The 21,363-nt window shown below is 37.9% G+C and overlaps 1 protein-coding gene across 3 annotated transcripts in view; it reads left to right on the top strand.

Moving 5' to 3' along the window:
* The window catches only part of POU6F2 (POU class 6 homeobox 2), a 311,706-nt gene extending 294,681 nt beyond the window's left edge, over positions 1–17,025 (top strand). For 2 of the 3 annotated variants that reach the window (XM_086844510.1, XM_023919539.2), the window contains exons 8-10: positions 4,537–4,705; positions 13,084–13,252; positions 16,461–17,025. In XM_086844510.1, the coding sequence (XP_086700636.1) occupies positions 4,537–4,705; positions 13,084–13,252; positions 16,461–16,965 (843 nt within the window). In that variant the 3' untranslated portion in view covers positions 16,966–17,025. The remainder of the gene's footprint in view (positions 1–4,536; positions 4,706–13,083; positions 13,253–16,460) is intronic. The other variant, XM_023919541.2, reaches the window with a different exon arrangement.
* The last annotated feature ends 4,338 nt before the right edge of the window (positions 17,026–21,363 follow it).

The raw sequence follows: 21,363 nt of genomic DNA on the forward strand, positions 1-21,363 counted from the left end.
CTTTCCTTATTTTATGCTAAATACCTATCACTTATATGCAGCTTTCTGGATGCAGAGAACATCCCTGATCTCATAAGGCCTTTAGCACAGAGCTCCAGTCAACCATCCCAGGCATAGGAATACCCTACATACATAATTTAAGAACAAAATTCAGTCTTACAGACCTAATTAATTTGCCTCTGCATTTATCAGTCAATACTACCTTCACTGTTGACAGCAACATGTAAAGTTCATGTAAAAGAAATACAAATAAGGCAGTTTTGCAGTATTCAGTTCATTCTTATAAAGTATTATAATGCACTTTTCACTTCTCTTATTTACTTCATCCCTCTAGCTGTAGTGTGCATACACATATTCCTGCCAGATACTGATCACTGTTGCATACAGACATCATTCTGGCATGTCTACTATATCCACCTACACAGAATGGCACTTACAGCAACTGTTTGTGTGATTTCTGTGCCTCCTGTCTTTGGATGGAAAATGCACAACAGTCATAAATATAATTCATTTCATATATACGTGTCTAAAATTGGGAAAAGTCAGCTATTGCAAGTTCAAATTGATTCTGTCATCTGGAATCTAATTCATAATCTAATCGTTGCCTCTCCTTAAGGCTATTTCTGGAGTGGAAATTATAGTGGATGAAAAGAGAGAGTATTTTAATGCAATTTCATGCCATAGATAACTATCATTGTTTTTTAAGCAGGACATTTACAGCTTAACCATCATGTCTGAAAAGCAGAGGGCGTGCTGGAAATTATGTAGGGAGTTAAAGATGGAATCCTCCCTCAGTCTCTGGTCAGGTCTTAAGGTGACTCCTCAGTCTTTTCAACCCCATTGCTCGCTTCTCCCTCACAAGCAGAGACTTAGGAACCAACCTGTAAATATCCCTTATATATTGCTGTTATACCAAAGGTTAATGTGAATCCAAACTTCACTAGCCATATTCCTTTATGCCCAGCTAAATTTTGAGAATTTCTTATATTTGTTTAAATATTTCTGGACTTCAACAAGAGAGTTGCCAAGCTTCTGGGTATTCCAGTTACTTTAAAAATATACACATAGTACAAAACATGTGCAGAGACTCACTTTCTAGACTCAGCCATCATATTGTGCATGTGCTATGTAGTGACTCTGTCTGTGTGCATGTCTTGCATGCAGAGCTGAAAAATGCAGAGCGCCCCCTCATTCTAGAGCTTCCTGGAGGCTTCAGTTTTATCATGCATGTGCTCAGTAGTTGAACTGTTCAGTGACAATATGTTGTAACATCGTTGGAAAATGTTTGATTTGCTATTTCACTGAGAAATACTAACTGGAAATAGTTTAGAAACAATGAAATAGTTTAGAAAAATTAAAAAGTTATGGGGGGAAGGTCAAGGTTCAAAAGGTTATCCAGTCCAACCTGTTATTCTCAGGTGGAGCAGCTATTCCAGTTTTTAGCTAATTTGGTCCTAACCACTGTCACAGAAACCCACAGATTCCACTTATGCCAGTAATCTATGCCAGTGTTTCACTGCCAAGTTAGATAGCTTTTCCCAACATCTAATCTGAACCTTGCAGATAACTAGGCCTCCATTATAAAATGTAAGACAGAATAAATATCTCCTCTCTTTGTTAACTATATCTATATTCAAACAAGGCCTCCTGGTTGGTCTTCCCTCCTTTAGATTAAATATAACCAGTTCATTACAGGTGTCTTCATAAGCCTCAGCTTCAGCCACTCTAATTATTTAATTCTAGTTGGTCCAGATTTTAATGAAGTCTGGCACCTAGCTGTGGACATGACATCCCCCTCTGCAGAGGTCTTTCCAGGGCTCAGAAGAAAGGAAGATGCACTTCACATGCACTGCAGATATCATTCCCACTCACATGGCTTGGTATGGGAACTGCTTTTACTTCTCTTTTGCAGCACCACAGGTTTGCAGCCAGCATGCTCAAAGCACAGGATCATTTTGATTCCTAATCCTGTAATCCAGCCTGTCAAAATTTCCTCCCAGCATGTCATCAGCACGTAAATTTAGTGAAGCTATACTCTGCTCCATCATCCAGGTCATTAAGGAAATATTGAGTTGTGCAGAATGAGGAAACACCATGCATGCACACTTCTTTTTCCACTGATACCTCATCCTCAGTTTTGCTTTCCAAATACTTTGCCATTCATTCTGCAGCAATTTCACCTAAACTATGCTTCCTCAGGTTATAAAGAATGTCACATGAGGGAGTGTCGAGACACTTGTAAAGTCAAACCACCTACTGCTTTTTCCTTGTCCACAAGGCCAATTACCCTGTCTTAGAGGGAGATCAGATTGGTTTGACACAGTTTGTTTCTAACAATCCATGTTGTCTGTCGCTACCTTGTTTTCTTGCGGGTGCTTACAAATTGTTTGATTATTTTCTTCAGTACTTTTCCACAGTTGAAGTTCAGTTGACTGGACTATAATTTTTCAGATCTTTCTCTTTAAAGATAGCTGCTGCATTTGTGCCTCCATCCTCACAGATAAGCACTAACATCTCTTAGACTGTTCCACACAGTGTGAAAGCATCTCACTCATCTAAATACAGTACTTATCTTCCCTTGCCTGGGCTGGAATCTTTAGTTTTGCCAGAGATTCCCTCAGACAACAGACTCAGACCCCAAATACCTGCCTGTTTCATAAAGCTGCAGTCTGAATGTGATGTGGATATAATGCATGGGCAGGCAGTCCACTTCTGCAGTGTTCAGAAGAGGCCAACCCTTACAGCGGGATGTTTCCCTGAGAGAAGATATTATAAAATTAGACATTCTGGGTTGGGAATTCTCTGTAGATAAAATCCAACCGTTACAGAACATTTTAAAGGTGCTCACTCCTTGCATGAATCTGAAAACTGGAAGCTCTTTAATCAACTTCTCAACTGTTATCCCCTTGATAAAGTGCCAGCTGTATTTTTTTAAGTGTACTTGATAAATAAAAAAATCCTAGATATAAAAAAACGCTTTTTTTATTAATCCACAAGGAAGTCAGAATACACTAAAACTGGCCAGGTAAATAATCATTATTATTAAATGTTAAATCAAAGTTTCTTCCTTCATTTTCTGTTATGTTATTCTATGTAGAAGGTAGAAAAAGAAGTTGAATTTTTTTCCATTCTTAACAGACTCTAACAGGAATATCATCATTAAAATATTTCATATACATTCCACAGAAAGTGTCATCTTGAATGTGAACAGATACCTTTATCTACAATTTTATACAATTTGTTGTCTACTTAGCATCAGACATTTCTATGTGTGCTGGGAGGACAATACATATAATCTGAGTGTTACTAATGAATGTAGCTCCTTTTCTTAAGCCATTTTTTCAGTTAGATATCAAAAGAGAAAACCTCATACTCCTTAACATTCAAGAAATAGATTTTAATTACTGACATCAAGCAAGGCCAAATAGGCCTTTATCTTTTCCCTTGTAGAAAATGCAGATAACAGCTGCAGTGAAGTGAAGCCTTTTTAGAATATTTTTACGATCTTTTTTGATCAATATCAAGAATCAACATAAAATAAAGGTATAATAAGCAGCAGTCACCAGAGTGTATCAGACCTGTATTACTGTATTCTTATGCTCTGAAAAGACTGTGCTGGACTACTAAAATCCAATTCAAAACTGTAAAGTGCATTGTGTGCCTTCATTCTGTAGAGAGACTGCCCTTCAAATTTTTCTGAGAGTTTTATGTGAAAATCAGTACCAGAAAATGCTCCTAGATTTCAACCCCACATGAAAGCATATTATAGGCAAAATGGATTGATGGTTCTTTCCATTCCCCTAGTAAGCAAACAAAGACTACATTCTTGTATTTGTTTAAAAAAAAAAATTAAAAAGTAAATTCATGTATCACAGTTTATCATTTGCATTTACCATACTCACTAGAGTTTTTAGGTGTGTCTTACTGGATACAATATTGATGTGAATGGGTCTCAGAAGTTTCCATGTGTGTTTTAGCCAAAGACAATTTATCCATTTTCATGATTTTTGTTTGTTTGCCAAGTCTGATGTCATAAAACAAATCATTGATTTCCTGTAGGAAAGGGATTTTGGCTTGGTGTATGTCCTCTTCCCCATTCCCACTCGCCACTTGGCCACTTGGCCCTGGTCCTGCAGTGTGAAAGGACCTCTGTGAAACAGTCCTGATTTCTGTGAGAATCCATGTAGGGAATAAAAGTCTGCTTTCATAAGTCAGAAAACAGGTAAGGATATGTATTAAATAAATCAGAATCCTGCTGTAAATGTCATAGGTCTCTTATAACCCATTTTTCAAAAAAAAGTATTTACCTTCTAATTAGACTAAGTATTCAGTTAAACAGGGTAAAAACTGGAAAGACAATATTCGAAACAGCTCAGATTGCTCCTGCTCTAACACTGTCACCTGAGCAAAGCCCCATGGTGTTTAATGATCCTATGTGATTTTGTTCCCCAGAAATAGATGGGTGAGATGGTGCATTGCAAGTTTCCTATTACTGCTTCACTTTCTAAATACCTATTTTTACATTTTAACATATAGCTCCATCAGCCCTCCCAGACGCAAGTGGGACAAGCAGCCTCACAATCCAATCTCCTGCATTTGGCTCACAGTCAAGCATCTATGTCTCAAAGCCCAGTGCGTCAGGCTTCCTCTTCTTCCTCCTCATCCTCCTCCTCTTCAGCTTTGAGTGTTGGCCAGTTAGTCAGCAGTAAGTATTGCTCCCTGGCTCTCCTTGATTCTCCCTTCTGTTTGTTCTCCTCACTACTGAGTTTTCCAATCTTCTTTCCCTCCTTTTGTTTTTGTTTTTTTTTTTTTAATGCAGTAGATTATATATTGCTAAATAGTTGACTCTCTCCAGTGAGAATTACTAAGTGCTATCATGGATGGGGCTTAAGGTAAACATGCCTTGAGAAATTTAATCAATGCTGAAAATGATCATAAAAATGCTAGCAGCCATTAATTGACTCATGAGGGCAATTGTTATAACTGAAATGTAGTTTTGTTTTTTGGAAGTTAGAAGTTTTTGAATCGGTCAGTATAATGAATTACATTTCTCAGAATTTGGTGGAAAAACAGGTAGTCCTACTTTTGGTTAAGCTGCTTGATTGTTTGCTTGCTTGGTTGATATAGCAAACCATTTTACAAACCCTAATACTACACAAATCCAGAGTAAGAGACTTTCCTTGCCAGAAAAAGCTTACAACGTTTAAACAAGAATGAACTGGAACACGTTGGGAAGAAGGAAGAAGCTCACTGCACTGAAATAACTGAGTTCCAATGTAAGGATTATAACAGCTGACCTGAAGAGCACTTTCTTCCAGATCACACAATTCTGTCTTTGCTATTACCTTATCAGCATTAACTTGGTCTTTACATAGCAAAAACCACAGGCTGACAGTATACATAAGAAGCACTATCAGTTTTTGCACAACTGCAAAAATCCAAGTGCTTTGGATGATCTTGTTCTGTGATACTCTATGTACATATTCTAAGTAAACAAACACTCTAAGTTATGCCATATTGGTAACATAAAATATGTGACTGATACAAGATTACAAAGGGCTTGGAGAAACCATCATGCAAGGAAACATATAAAAAAAAATCTTGGTTAGATTATTTCAGGGATTGTTTACATGGGAAAATTACTAGTAGATCTATAGTGGTAAAATTACATATGGTAATATGTACCATATAACTCCCAGTGGGAATACTTTTGTTCTGGAATGAAAATATCTGCATATAGATACAGATATAATTACAGTGATATAAATACATAGCTATTGTTTTGTCAGTAGTAAATTTTCTCATGTAGCCATGCTTGTAGGAGAAGACAAAGAGGTTTTACATTACAAATACATAAAATCTACCACTAGTCCATGTGGGCAAATTGAGTAAAATAGCTGGTGCAGAGTAAGTTATTTTTCAATAGCTAGCCTAGGATACCTCCTCTTTTGGATATTCTTATTTAAAATAAATTCAACATGGAAGAAGCCCTTTTAAGTTTACAGAATAAATCCATCAAAAGTTAGGAGATGCTTTAAAAATAGCTGTTTGTTCAACTGTATGTGAGTCCTCTTAGAACATGTATTTCATTTTAACAATATATTGTTGTGATTAAAGTCATGAAATCATGATTTTTTTTTTTTCTCATCCTCCTTTCAGTGCATTCCCAGTGGAATTGTCCTAGGGATGTATCAGAATTACTAACACAAAAGGTGGGCTCTTGTCCCAGGGTTTACCTGATTCACTAATCTGTTCCCCAGTTTGCATAACATTTGAGGTAGGAAGCTGTAGAGGAGTGAAGGATGGTCTTCCCTAAGGCAATAGAAAACTGAGGAGCTCAAGCCTTCTGTCTGCTATGTAATTCCAGTGCAAGGCAGGCAAATCACTTAAAAGAGATTTTTCACAAGTGCTCCCTCAATATCCAGCTTGAGACTCTGGACTTTAATTTACAGAAGAACCCAGTACTCACAGTTGCAATTTTAAGTGCACTTTCATTGTGGAACTATATCAAGAACCATTTAAAGACAGTCTAAAAAATCATTTCCTACTTGACCTAGACTGGGTACCCAAAAATGCTGCTTCCGTTAATATCTGTCCACTTCTCTGTGAATGAGAAGGGGAAGACCCTCATCTTGTAGAAACACAAGAAAATAAATTAAGATTTTAAAGAAACCAGAAGAGCTCAAGAGGAGATGTCTTTAGTGAAGAGGTTTAATAGAGGTCTGGGGCCACACACTGAACAAGTAAAAAGGCAATACCTCAATCAGTTCATCTGTAATGAAGGACAGTTCATCCTGTGCACTGAACGAGGCACATGAAAAAGAACTCCAGGGCTCAAAGACTATGGTTGATTGTGTTGTGGGCTGCTGTTACTCCAGCATTTTGTAGCTTCTGAATGTTAATTTGTGCAGCTCTAAGGACCTTCTTTTAGCTTAATTTTTTCCATGGATAAATTTCAAGGTTGTTTCAAAAGCAGAATATTAACATAAATCAGTCATACGGGGAGATAATCTTTATGTTCGTAGTTGGAAATAGGAGAGGTGTTGAATGGGTGGAAAAGCTGATAGTTCTGTTATCTTGTTGGTTCTGCTCTAAAATAAGCATGTTGTGCCTATGGATTTGGCTGACATTAGAGGAGTATAAAGCACAGGAATATCAATTTGGGCACAAGTGGAATATACATTAATGAACACAGAACTTTTACTTGATCCTGTCAGGCTTGACTCCATCCACTACTTGTCTTGTTCTAGTCCCATTAATTCTTCACATTGTTCTCCACACAATCCACTCTGCCTCCATGCTCTTGTTCCTCTAGTTTTCTCCCTGCAGTCCTTTCCTCACAGTCCATCATTACCCAACTTCTCTTCCCATTTCAGTTCCCACTCAGTCACTGTCTCCAGACCATATATTTACCCTTTTGTCAGCCTTTTTATTAGGTAGTTTCTGTCCTCCTTTATATTGTTTTATTATTAGTTCCACCTCTTTTTCCTTTTTTTCTTTCCTCTATCACAGTGGGTGGTACTACTCTGCACAGTCAGGCCCTCTCTCCCTCCACTCCAAATTTCTGCTCCTTAATAATCTTCAAGTTTGGGATTTTTCTTCTATCATATCTTTTTCTTTAGACTCAAGGTTAAATTTTTGTCGACTCTGCATCCAAATCCTGCTGATGCCACTCCCACACTCCCCAGCAGCCTTCAGTGTGAAAAGTGATCACAAAGAAGAGAGTCAAGTTGGTCTCCCTGTCTTTACTGCAGTCCTATCAAAAAGAGCTTACAGGCATAGGAAACTTTTCACACAATCAGACCAATGAAGGAATTGCACTTGGAAGTTAACTCACTGGAATTCAGATCTTAAGAGCATACCAAAAAAAAATGTTCATGATAGGGATCTCCTGAAAAAAAAATCCATGTTAAACATAATAAATTACTTGTGGAGCTGTTTTGAGTTTATGAGTCCAGCTTCATCCAGTCTCTGCTACTCAAGACAAACAGAAAGAATCGCACGAGGGGCAGATCAACTCACTTCTGCATTTACATAGTAACCTTACACAGATAGAAGCAAACCAGTCATCTCAATTATCCTTAAAGGCTGTCCAGAATACTTCTGAGAGAATGTGGCCACCACAAACTGGAACCAACACTGCATGCCTAAGCCTGCTTGAGCTGCCACATCAGGAACGGTGTTGCAGGGCACAAGAGAGCTACTTACTCTCTTCTAGTAATGCAGAAGGAGCCTACTTCTACAAGAAACAGGAAAATATGGTCAGTTCAGTAAGGAAAGATCAAACCACCTGGGTAATGAAACATGAAAAAGCAGACAGGATCCTTTATAGGTTTTCCTTCTCAGTGATAAACCAGTGATGCTGTTCAGACAAATAGTATGAAATGACCTTCATGAGTCTGAAAATTGTTTCATGTGACAGAAAAGACGTTTGCACAAAACTGTGGCTGCACATGAGGATGTAGACAGAAAGTCATCCTTGTTTCACTTCTTTACAGAATCTGTTTCTAGACTCAAATCCCTGAAGGGCAGGAGTACCTCTTTTTCAAGCCTATGGCCTTCTTAGCATCCCAGCTCCCACACTGGCTGCAGAGCTTTGTATGCAAGGCCTACAGTTGAAATCCAGTATCTGAAAGTCCATTTAAAGTCTTTTAGTGGGATGAGATGGGCAATGGGTCAGTGTTTCTAAGAGAAGTCCTTTGGCATGAGGGCAGGAAGAAACAACTTGCGGCTTCCTGAACCTATCTTTGATTTCTTTAGTCTTCCTGAGGTAGGAATATTATTTCCTTTCCCTAATTCCTTACAAAACTGTAGTTCCAGACATCTGGCAGAGGTCCTGGAGCTGAATACCTTGGCAGAGATCTGCTATATTCTAGAAATAGTTGCTAAATATAGCTAAGTTCATGTAAACTAGTCACATTTAGCCACTTGTTCAGTTAATCAAGTTGCACAGAGCATCCTAACTTCAGCAAATAATTATTTGGGGCAAGCTTCTGCACACTGACTGCAAAAAGAGTAACTTTTTACAAGATGTTGTTTCACATCAAAGAAATTATTAAAGTACAATGAGAAAGTCATAAGAACTCTATTAACTGTAGTGTTCCTTGTTCCTCGGGTTTATTACTTTTACTTTTCATCCTAGAAATATTTTCTGTATGATTTTGCTTTCTTTTTCTTTAACACATTTCTTAATTTCAAAAAAGTTTCCTTACTTTTTGTTTTTAATTTCTCTTTTTTTTTTTTTTTATTTCATGTCCTTTTTTCATTTATGTTGTTGTCTTCCTTATAGCTTTTCCTTTTTCTCTCATCATCACCCATTCATCCCTAACCAGCAACAAATGCTAATTATTTTGGAGACTAAACATAACAGTTATTTTGAAATAAAAAATATTTTAAAGTAAGTTCTGTCTAAGCAAGGACTACAAGATTCATCTCTGCTATTCCTGTCTCTTCTGTATGATTTCTTTGTATTGTCTAACCCTATTTGTATTCTCTTTTCTCTTCTTTGTTTCGTTTTCATTCAATTCTACATCTTTATTCCTCCCTTTTTTCCTTTTCATTTTCCTTTTCTGAAATGCATCCCTCTGCTCATTTCTATAACTTTTCCACCATATGTTCTCTTTGTGGAAATCACTGGTTCCCCTTGTGCTCTGAGACTTGTGTCTCCAAGAAGTTCCTTTCTTCCTCCCAAATTCATTTTACTGTCATCTGTTACTATGAAATTAAAATGCCTCCCATAAACAAATTATTCTAGTTTTTTCCCCTGAGCATCACTCCATTTTCCATTATCAATGTTTTGTCCTGCCTTTCTTATCCAATTTACTTTCCATTGGCTAGCTATTTCTCCTCCTGTCTGACTGGGGAAATCATCCCCTTGTAATCCCTCCTGTGGCAGAACTCTGTGCAACAGAAATTTGGTTTCTCCTTCAGGGTGCACTGATTTCTCTGTAGCAGCTCTTTCCCCTAACTATTAAAATCACAGCATATTTTCACTCAACAACAAACTCACACAGGATTTTCAGAAGAATTCAAAAGTGGGAGAAGTATTCCCTTTAGTAGGAAAAAACAGATTTCAATGCAGGAGAGCCTGTGGATTTAATTTCTTCCACACCACTCATCTATCTTCACCATCCACCAGGACAGCTGATGGAATTTTAGCTGTCTTCCTTTTTGTTATAGGTACCCATATCCTCTGAAATGGCCCCAGAAAACCACCTGACCTTCCTCCACCACCCAGTAGCTTCATAGGCAGCCACTGTTTTCTCATGCAATAATGTAAACTTGGAGTCTTGAAATACATCACTCTAGATCCCAAACACGCAATCGGTTTGGCATTCTCTATTTTCCTGTTGGCACTGGGTGGCCTTCCCTGGGATATCCTCTTAATTGAAAAAGAACCAGCTTATTTACTGTCTTCAATAAGCTAGTCTTCCTAAAATGTGAAGTGCACTATATGTTCAACTGTTCTGAAAGCTCAGAACTTGTTAAAGTCCATAATCTCTTTGAATATGTTTATATATGTGCATATTTAAACCACACAGTCTAAGACTGTATTGATGGCATTTTAATGCAATAGAGTAAAAGAGACCAATGATGTCAAAAGACTGGTCTTCATAGCACTATTTGTGTTTTAGGGAAGTGACAGAAGACAGGATCTGTGGATTTCAAAGGGCTTTGAATCACACCCAAACTAGAAGTGGTTCCCATTTCACACAAATGCTATTTTCCCTGGAGTTCAAGATAAGACATTTCAGTGTTTCAGTCCATCTGTTAGTACTTCCCTGTTGCCAAAGATTCTATGAAAGAATGAAGCCTTTTTCTCAACAGATATTCCACTGTATACTACATTCTACTCCCATATTACTGAAGGGCATCACAGGTTTTTTCTCATCTCAAGGAGAGCTCAGCCTAATATTTCCCTCATCCAAGTGCCCCAGGCAGGAATGATCTTTCCACTATGCTCACTGTTGCAACAGTGCCAGATCATTCTAGATCCTGCAGAACTTGGCAGAATTTCTCTATGATTTCTCTACAATTAGTTTTCTCACTTCCCTTTTTATTCCTAACAGGAGTTGGGGATGATTACAGGTGCCAGGTGCCATAGTTTGCTACTTTGGAAGTTCTCTGGGAAAACCTGAATTGTCCTTTGTTACATTCCTAACAGCCTTAGTCAGAGGCCTTAAAGTAACAGAAGGAAAGAGGTGAGGAAAGTCACCATTTTAGTGCACTTTACTTAGGGAACTTTTTGAGGCCAGTATCATTTTTGATATTTAGTACAGAGACCTAAAGGGCAGATAAGTCTGCAGCTCCATTCTGTGTCTCTGAAATTCAGAATCGGTACGCTAGATAGACTATACGGTGTAAGCAGGAAAATTTCACGCTCCTAAACGCAATTACTTTATAAACCTCAGTGGCCAATGTCACAGCACTTACTCCTAAAGCAAACAATATGCACCCTAGCTTTGTACTGAATGAGTGTGTGGGTGTGCTGTACTTGTGTACAGCAGTGAGAACAGCAGAGATGACTCTGAGAGTGGAATATCATTGAAACAAGGTTCAGCCTGTGTGCATGTTTATTTGTATGCATAGTTCATGTGGTCCCTGGTTGCATACACAAGAGTTTTAAAAATATTATTGCCATTTCTGCTTCTTACTCTCAAGCAACTGAGTAAATTTCTATATCAGAAAACCCTTTTCCCTCTGTTTATTATTATTGGACAAAAAGTTTTTTCATAGGATGTTTCCATCACAAGGAAATTTTACTCTAGGCTTATAAACCCCTGAAAATAAAAGCTTTGCTACTGTAATGCTGATAAGCCCTCACTAGAGCCATACTAGCAGGAGCCATTCTCATATAGGGTTCAGAATGGTAATGTAGTCTAGCACTGTCCTTGGACAACTGCTTGCATTTACAGAAATTCAGGGGTTATTGTGCTGCAAACTTTTCACCTCGGAGTCTGAGGAATGAGGTGAAGAACAATAGAGATGTCTCACTGGGAGAATGGCTTCACTACATGCAGGATTGCACAATACTTTGAAATCTTCTACCATCCCAGTCCCATGCTGTCTCTGACTTGGCAAACACTTTCATTTAGTCAGGGATCAGTAGCTTGAGAGGGGGGGGGGAAGTTCCATTCTCCAGCTGTTGTGTCATTTCCCTTGATAAGTCCTAAATTGACCGAGTTATCCAGCTCCAAAGGAGCTTTTCTGTGGTAGACATGCTTTATTATGTGCCCTTTCAGGGACAAAGGCTTCTGTGTCACTAAACTGCTATAGAGAGGAAGGACAGATTTATTCTCACAGCATCATAAGCATTATCTTCTGAGGGGCTAATGTAAAAGTAAAAAAAACTGTGCAGCATTACCATCCAAAACCAGTGTTGCTGCTCCTTGATTATCGACCTGATGGGAGGCAGAATAAAAAGCTTTAAAGGCTGCTTCTCATAAGGGCGTATTTTAAAAGACAGTTTTTAAATTAAGGTGGTTTTAAAGGCAGAATTTTTTGGGGTTTTTTAATTTGCCAGGTTATTTTGGATATTCATGTAGCAGTTTAGGTTGAGTATTGTCTAAAAGGGAAGAAACAGTTGTGAATCTCCTTATTTGGCACTAACTTTATATAAAGCACAAAGACTTGATTTCAAGTTAAAAATCCAAGTAGCTCATACATATATGAGCCCTCCCCACAGACTGGAAATACGTATACATTAACACCAACCATCATGCTATGTGATTAAATGGAGAAACAGGGAACATGACTGCTCAGTCCAGAGAAGACTGCAAGGCATAAATGGCAGCGAAGAGCCCAGGCACATGCTCCCTCTAAGGTGAGCTGGCCTTTATTAGCAAAGTTCAGCAAAGGCATAGCTTTGAAAATCTTCCACCTGCAGACAACTGCAGCCCCATCAGCATCTTAGCAATCTGAGCACACCTGACAAGCCAAGTCTGTTCCTTTTTGGGGAAGAGGAGAAAGGGGTCAGTATTAAAAAATTTGAACTTGAAAGTCTTGACAATGAAAATGGCTGTAAGCCTGTCCCACTGATATGTGATGCAAAGAATTGACATGACTGAAAAAATATCTCAACAGATCCTCAGACAGCCACTGGAGAAGTGGATGGGGTAAATCTGGAAGAAATACGAGAATTTGCCAAAGCTTTTAAAATCCGGCGCCTGTCCCTTGGCCTGACACAGACTCAAGTTGGCCAAGCCCTAAGCGCCACCGAAGGCCCAGCCTATAGCCAGTCTGCCATCTGCAGGTAACAAGTTACATCATAAACTCCTCTTCTCTCTTTGTCCTTAGTAATGATCCAGTTTATTGTGAAGAGCATGCTTGTGTTTGTGTCTCATAATTTTAGAGTGTATTATTTAACCTGATATTTAAATTAGCTAATAATATTGTTGTCTATCATATAAATTGTTCTTATTGTGTATATTTAGAGTGATTTTGGTTTTGTTTTTTTTTTTTTCTCCTTTTCTAAACAAGTGAGAAACAATGTTCCTGGCATAGAGATTTAATTCTGTAGATGAGCTGGAGATCCTGCTGATGCTGGATAAGCACCAGCTGACCCTCTTCATACTGTGCCATTTTCTACAGATAGGGTTACTGAACAAATATTTCATGGCTGCATCCCTGCTAAGTTAAAACCTGTATTACTGTGGTTAGCACTTCACATAGAGGATGTTAATGATGATTTACCTAGGCAACACAGAAGGGAAAAAAATAGCCTTCCTGCTATCTTGCAAACCAGCAGCTATTCATCTTTTATCACACAAATATTTATGGAGAAAAACCAGACAAACCCATGTATGCAAAGCAGAAGCAGAAGTCTGTCCTAATCATAAGAAATAAAAATACAGTCTTGACAGAGTTAAAGTAGAAGCAAACACCTCATATGCATGTATGTGTGTTACAGTAATCCCATGTTTATGCATGAAGTAACAAACACACTTAGGTAACAGCTTTTTCCTCTTGGGCAATGCCTTATAGTCCTTCTCCATCAGTGAAAGCCAAGAAACCAACTCTAAGCTCATTTAAGTGGATTTTGTTCTTGGTGATCCATGAAATTCTCTGTCTTTTTATCTGCTCTTTATACTTTTAATGTATTCCCCATAGAATGGAAGCGTACTTTTCCTGCAGTTAAAGACTAAGGTTATAAATAACATCAGTATGGGGTAGTGTGCTTGCAGCTCACATTTTGCTCAATGATTTTCCATAAAACCCATTGATTGTTGTTAAATACAAAAAGCTCCATAGGATCCTCTCACTTCTATGGTCTCCCCTACTGTTTTTTCTTATAAGATACCTCCCTGTAGAAAATAACCTTTATTCAGTCTATACAAGGATACTACTGCTGGGAAATTTGTTTCAAGACTTGTATGTCGTTACACCAAACATGTCCTGCAGTAGCTACACTAACAAACAATGCCAATGATATGAATGCTATTGTTCCCTATTGCTAAGGATTAGTTTTTTGTTTTGGTTTGGGTTTTTTTATTCCTTTGTTGTCATTTGGTAAAGAATGCCTAAAATGGGTGAAGTTTTTAGCAACTGACAATTTTTTGTAGCCTTCGGTTGCTGTTTATCATGCTATACTTTAAAGGGAAACATTGTGGTTTCCTTTACTTTTGCCTAGTTTGCTGTCATCTCATTTCCTCCACCTACCTTACACTTTGAGAAAGCACTGGGGATGGTGAGACCTTTTACAGAGGGCTCCTCGGAGGGGCAAGTTGCTCAGAACATGAGATTGGGTGCAAGAGCTTGTCCCAAATAAATGCAAGGTTATAGTTTTTTTAATTTCCTTTGCCCACCTCAGATGGGCACTATTTTGGGGTGTAATTACATGCCTGTGCACTTTTTTTAAGGTGCATCAATGGAAACATGTGCTCCTCAGAAACAGATTTAACTGTTTTTTTCAGTTGTAACAAAGGAGTTTCAGTATAAACTCCAGGTCAATGGAAGGGGCAGTAAGGAAAGCAATTTGAGCAACCAACTAGAAAAGAAAAGTGGAATCTCCTGGTGGCCTATGCAGGTCATATGAGCAATATACCACCTTGATATGTTCTGCATGCAAATAGCAGCATTTTCTTTAACTCGAGACAATACATTCTAAAATATTTCATTCAGCCTGAAATATCACTGGACACCAAGGAATGAAACCTTGCAGTCAACACCACATTAAGACGTCAGGCACCAGTTGCAAATTCTTTGGAGTATTATTATCTGAAATTATTCTTTGTCTTTTTCTTTGTTTGTGAGAAGTGCTTTGTTTCTTGCTGGAATATTTTTTGCTGCCTCCACATGCTGAATGGAGACACTAAAAATGGCCAGCTCCAGCCACCAACTTTATTTGCATAAAGGGATTGATTCAGTTCCTCTCATCTCCAGAGCACTCTGTGATTAGTGGTGGTGGTGGTGCTTCAGCACCACCTGGGCTGGAAAGCACAGCAGCAACATCCAGTAATTGTAGCCTTTCTGCAGCATTAAATACCACAACGTGCAGAGTGGACAGAGCAAAGTGGGAAAATACAAATGGATGGCATCAAAGGACTTGGGTTAAGACTTTTTAAATGTGTAGCAAAAGAGGATAAACTCAGTAAGTGAAAGAAACAAATACTTATAAGACTTGAAACATGAACTCTGCTCTTCTGCTTGTTTTTGAAAGGATTAAAGCTTTGTGTGGCTGCTTTTCCAGATGTTTTATAATACTTGTGAAATCTGGTTTGGCAAAAGACTTTTGATGGTAAAATGATATATAGAAGACCTCATTTACAGGAAATGATATCATTCTGGTACAGTTTGCAGAAATCCCACAATAAACTCAGCTTGGTGCCACAGCATATTAGTAGACTGTTATGCTGGTTTTCATCTGGAAAACATGAGTCTGTCTTTGCACATTGTGGGGACAGCAAGATAATTGTAAAGTGTCCAGCTGTTTCAGCTGAACACCACCGTGGTTTGGGGAATTTTTTTTTTCCAGCCCAGAAAAGGGATATAGCATTAACTTACAAACAGTGAAAATTGCTGAAAAATGGAAAAGGAAACCTGATATTCAGAGGCTAGTATTTGCCATTGTTTTTTATTATTAAAGCTGTGGTGTTTGGATAACATGGGATGGGAGGGATAACAAAAGGATTAAGCACAAAGACAAGATGATAAAAGCAATGCCTTTGATATCATTTCCTGTAATTAGACTTAGTCTCCAGGGTTTTGAAGATCATCAGAAATATGAAAATGTAATTCTTAACCTGTATTATTTAGTGTACTTATAATTTTGTTGTAGTGCTCATTTTGTGTTAGCTTAAATCTCTAGCTATATATATATATCTATATCTATGTATAGATATACCTGACAGTTTTCATAATCTACTGTAAATTACCTCTGCCAGTCAATTAGTCAGGCAGGCAGGAAGTCCCACCCTGGCAGAGCATCAGTGTAAGACTCTTCTTTCTCAATTTTCCCTCAGACACACCATCCTGAGAAGCCACTTTTTCCTACCACAGGAAGCCCAAGAGAACACTATAGCTAGCAGTCTGACAGCCAAACTGAACCCTGGCCTTTTGTATCCTGCCAGGTTTGAAAAGCTGGACATCACCCCTAAAAGTGCCCAGAAGATAAAGCCGGTGCTTGAGCGGTGGATGGCTGAGGCTGAGGCCCGCCATCGAGCAGGGATGCAGAACCTTACCGAGTTTATTGGGAGCGAACCATCCAAAAAGCGCAAGAGGCGTACCTCATTCACGCCACAAGCCCTTGAAATCTTGAATGCCCACTTTGAGAAGAACACGCATCCCTCTGGGCAAGAAATGACAGAGATTGCAGAGAAACTGAACTATGACCGGGAAGTAGTTAGAGTTTGGTTCTGCAATAAGAGGCAAGCACTGAAGAACACAATTAAACGTTTGAAACAGCACGAGCCCGCGACAGCAGTTCCTATGGAGCCTTTAACAGACTCTCTGGAAGAAAACTCCTAAACGCAAAACAAAACAAAGCCAAATCACACAGAAAAAAAAAAAACCCCACACCAACCGAAACGTGTCCGTTTGAACTCTGTGAAAATTCCTATTCATCACCCTTGTAAGTAAAAGACTGAGAAAACTACAAGAAGGACAGAACAGTTTCTAAATGTCCGTGGGTTTTCCTATTTAAAAAAAAAAACAAAACAAAACAAAAAAAAAAAAATACACAACACTTAGAGTGTGTGTGGTAGAATTAGTTCCCAAAAAATCCCGAAAAAGCCAGTTTTTTTAAATGGACTTAAAGTAAACCAAATAACTGCTTAATTTTTTCTGTATATTATGAAAATATGAACACATTTTAAGGAAAAACAAAACAAACAACAAAAGGAAAAAAAAAAGAAAAAAAAAAGAAAAAAAAAAAACTTTTATCTGTTTAAAAGAGAATACAAGCCTGCCACCTGGAGGAGTGATTGTAGCCTTTCAGGTATCAAGTGCTGATTCACTATGAAAACTATTAACCAAAGTCAGAAACATGGCATTGCAAACTAGATTGTTAGTGTACTCTTTTATGAGTGTAAAATTGTGTTATGAATTTTTGCATTAGTATTTTGCAAAGAGGAATACAGGATTAATTTCTCTCATCCTTGTTTGTACCCCCTGCAGGTGTGTACAAAGCCATTCCGTAGTAGTCACCTCATTTTCTTTTCTTTCAGTCAACAGTTTTGCAATCTTCTAATGTTTGGGTGCCAAAAATAATTACTTTTTATTGTGATTTGTGGGGTTTGATATTTCTCTTATAAGGGTGTATGTCTTGGTTTGCATTTATTTTTCTGGTTTTTTTCTTGATTCTATTTGCTGCCTCCTCCCATCCAGTTCATTCTCCACCCCTGCCTCAAGCCCCCCCAAACCCAGTACTGTTTGAAGAGTTTTAAAAAGAAAAGTGAAATCTGAACACTTTTATATGCTGAAATGCAATGAGGACAAAGAAGGATTAGGATTATGTCTGATGGACTGTCAAACCCACGCTGAACATTGTGCTTTTTGTCGAATGTGTAGCTTGAGATTTCTCTGTCCTTTAGCTGTGAACCTGGAGAGGTTACCAAAACTCATTTTGTAGTATAAATATAAACTGCACACTTGGTACAGTACTGCATCTATATTATGGTTCCATTTGAAGCAATTTCTCTCCAAAGTCTGCTAGCCAAAGAAATTTCTTGAGGTTCTGATGAAAACAGATGGACAGGCTGAGAAGTGATGAGGATGTTTTGATCATCACTTCACTGTGGACAATTCGAACGATAGTGCTTTGTTCCTTCTGGCTTTTTTTTTATGTCATATTGATGCTTGCCCTGTTGACTTCTTTAGTAGGAAGATGTGCTTCTGCAGATGTTTGCTGTGGCCACTGGCTAGACTAAACAGTTGGGACACAGGGAAAACCACTGAATGTCCCTCGATAATATAAGGTGGGTCTCCTGCAATATGATTCAGGTGAACTGATTTCTCTTTAAAGACAGTTCATCTCTGTGGCTTCCTTTCTGATTGGACAAGCATCTGCTAAAATACTGTGGTCGTTGGACCTACAAGCAGACCAAGGCTCAGAGGCAGAGAAAGGTGTTGCAGGTTCTTGACGAGGTGTGGTCTGACCTGTGAAGGTCATCTGCAATCTTCATCCTCTGCTCAGTTTGACTCAAAGCTTTGGGATTAAGCTCACCCTTAGGGTAGAAGCTGCATCTTCATCAGGTCTTCCCAAAGGATAGCATTAGATAATTGGTTCAGCTCACTGTAGAGATGGTAAAATTCTGCTGGTACAACTCCTGATTGCATTCCTTGACCTCAAAATGCTTGTGCTGGATTTTTAGTAGTCTACCTTGGGATGTGGAAAGAAGTTCCTGAAGTGCTGGAGTCTTCAAATAACACCTCTCTTACTAAAGAGTTTTCAAAAACTCCAGGTTATATCCAAAACTTAGTGAAAGAAATAGACTTTCAATGATTTCACTAGGCTTGGAATCTGGCCCTCAGTATTTTATTAATGGGATTTGCCTTGTAAAGTGGGGTATATATTGCATGGTTGGTGGAGCTTTAAGATTTCAGAGACCATCATCTGGACCAGAAGCTGCTTCTAAATGTGAGCACTCTCAAAGGTCAGTGTTGGAGCACACTGAGGATCCAGTACTCCAGGATGGGCTCATGTCCAGCAAATGCATTTAAGACTTTAAGCTTTACCAGGGCATGTTTAAGGATATTTTCAGTCTTGCTTTTATGAGGAGGAGAGTGAAAATTGTTATTGACTCTTTTTCAGCTGTTGGTATATAAATAACTGCTAGGAGGGAAAACACCTCAGATTGTGAGGGACAAAAAAGACTCTTAATCCAAGCTGACTCTTAATCCAAGATGTAAATTAGAGTCTCACAGCAACATCTGCACCTCTGGGTTTCCTTTTTACCCTCTCTCTCCATAGATACCTATATCCTCAGAAATATCTACCTTGTCTATACCAAACAGCCCTAAAGTTGTTGCCACAGTTCAATCTACATAATGATCAGACCACCGTCCAGAAGCCAACAGGAAAGTAAGAATGAACAAATCATATTTGGAAGCAGTCACTCCTGAAATCCTGCCCATGTCTCCAGAACACTCCTGATTGCCCAGTCATTAATGCCACATACACAATTACATGTTCAGTCATCCTTAGGGCCATACCCTCCCCCACTCCATCCTCACCATCAACAGCCTGGGAACAAAACCATCAACCATTCTTTGCCTCAAAACTAAATTTCCAATTCTCCCAGGGACTGCTCCAAATTCTGTGAAGAAAAATCCCCCAAGAAAAAAGGTTAACTAAACACTGTATGAAAGATGCTAAATGTTTAAAAATATGCTGGCAGCAGTTATATAAGCTCTCTTCTGTTCCAAAGTACATATCGGAAGGATATAACTAGGACAGTGAAAATGTAAAATAAATATAAATTGCCAGCATGGAAGAAAAAATAATGTTCATCCCACGGTCTTAAAATCATTCATGTGCAGTGATTTTTTTTACAGTTTTCTAATTTTGTATTATGTTTTGTAAATTATTTATAAAGTGTTGTAATGCTTCTCATATTAATTTTTTTATACACAAATTTTTGCTATGAGGCATAAATGGTGCCTGAACAGATTCTTAGGAAGATAAATTATGTGTGAGTCATACATCATTGGGAGGGCCATAAATGTTTTGTTTTGTTCTGTTACTGGCAACATTTCTGGTTCCCATTTGTAAACAATTTTATGTATTGATAACATTTGAATACATTTTAATTTTGCATGTGACTAAAAGATAGATTGCTACCAGCAAATGAAACAAAAGTCTCTTTGGTCATATGTAAAGGTTTAATGGTTTGCCACTTTGTTGATAATTGATTTTTTTTTAAATATATATATATATATATAAAAAATATTATTTGAATAATGAGCCAAGGGTTCACTTACTCTTCTGATTTTGTCTTTTTATGTTTTTCACTAAAAAGCTATTTTGGACAGTTGAAGAATTCAAATGCATTCAAATGGTTCCAATTTCTTTACATTATTACTGAAAAAAAAAGAAAAAAGCCAAAAAAAAAAAAAAAAAAAAAAAAAAGAAAAAAGAGAAAGAACGAGGAAGCAAAAAGGAGCTAGGAAGGAACAAGTAGAGGCGTATCAAAGAACTCAAGCTATAACCAAAAAGAAATATGTAAAATGCCTTTGCTCGTCTTCTCAATGCTGGACCAAAGCTCAATGTATGTAGGTATATGCACATTGTATAGATATGGCTAAATGTTGCTGACAATCTCGCAATACTAAACTGTTACTATTTTAAAAAAATACAAAAATAAAACTGTTCATCAGTGTTTTACCTCAGCACTCTACTTGTACCCAGTTATTGACCAACATTCAAATAAGAAGATAAGAGAGGAAATTGATTTCCATGTCAATGTTTGACTGTAAAATCTGTTTGGAAAACATTTTGTAATGAGCTTTTTGTCACGTGGTTTGCTTGTTTCCAACTTGAGACTATGTGGGGCACATTCGTTTATTTATTGTTAAAAGGTGATATTATTACTATTATTATTATTATTATTAATTATTATTATTACTATTATTATTATTTTTGTCCTATGTGCTATAATCTACAGAATGGTCACCAGGGTCACTTATGAAGCACTGCGAAGAGATCTGTTTTTCCATGCATGGAGCATGCAGGGGGAAAGATGGCAGTACAAAATGGACTGTATTGTGTTGTTAAAAAATATTAATAAATAAAAAAGGAGTGGATATGGTGGACTTGTGACCAAGAAAACAAACTGGATATTTAAAAGCTCCTTACTACTCTGACTTTGAAACCAAAGCTGATTTATCTGCACAGGTTGCTTAACATGAAAAAGAATAAAAAATAAA

This window comes from Cyanistes caeruleus, chromosome 1, assembly GCF_971803275.1.
Source record: "Cyanistes caeruleus chromosome 1, bCyaCae1.hap1.1, whole genome shotgun sequence".
In the NCBI taxonomy this organism is placed as follows: domain Eukaryota; kingdom Metazoa; phylum Chordata; class Aves; order Passeriformes; family Paridae; genus Cyanistes; species Cyanistes caeruleus.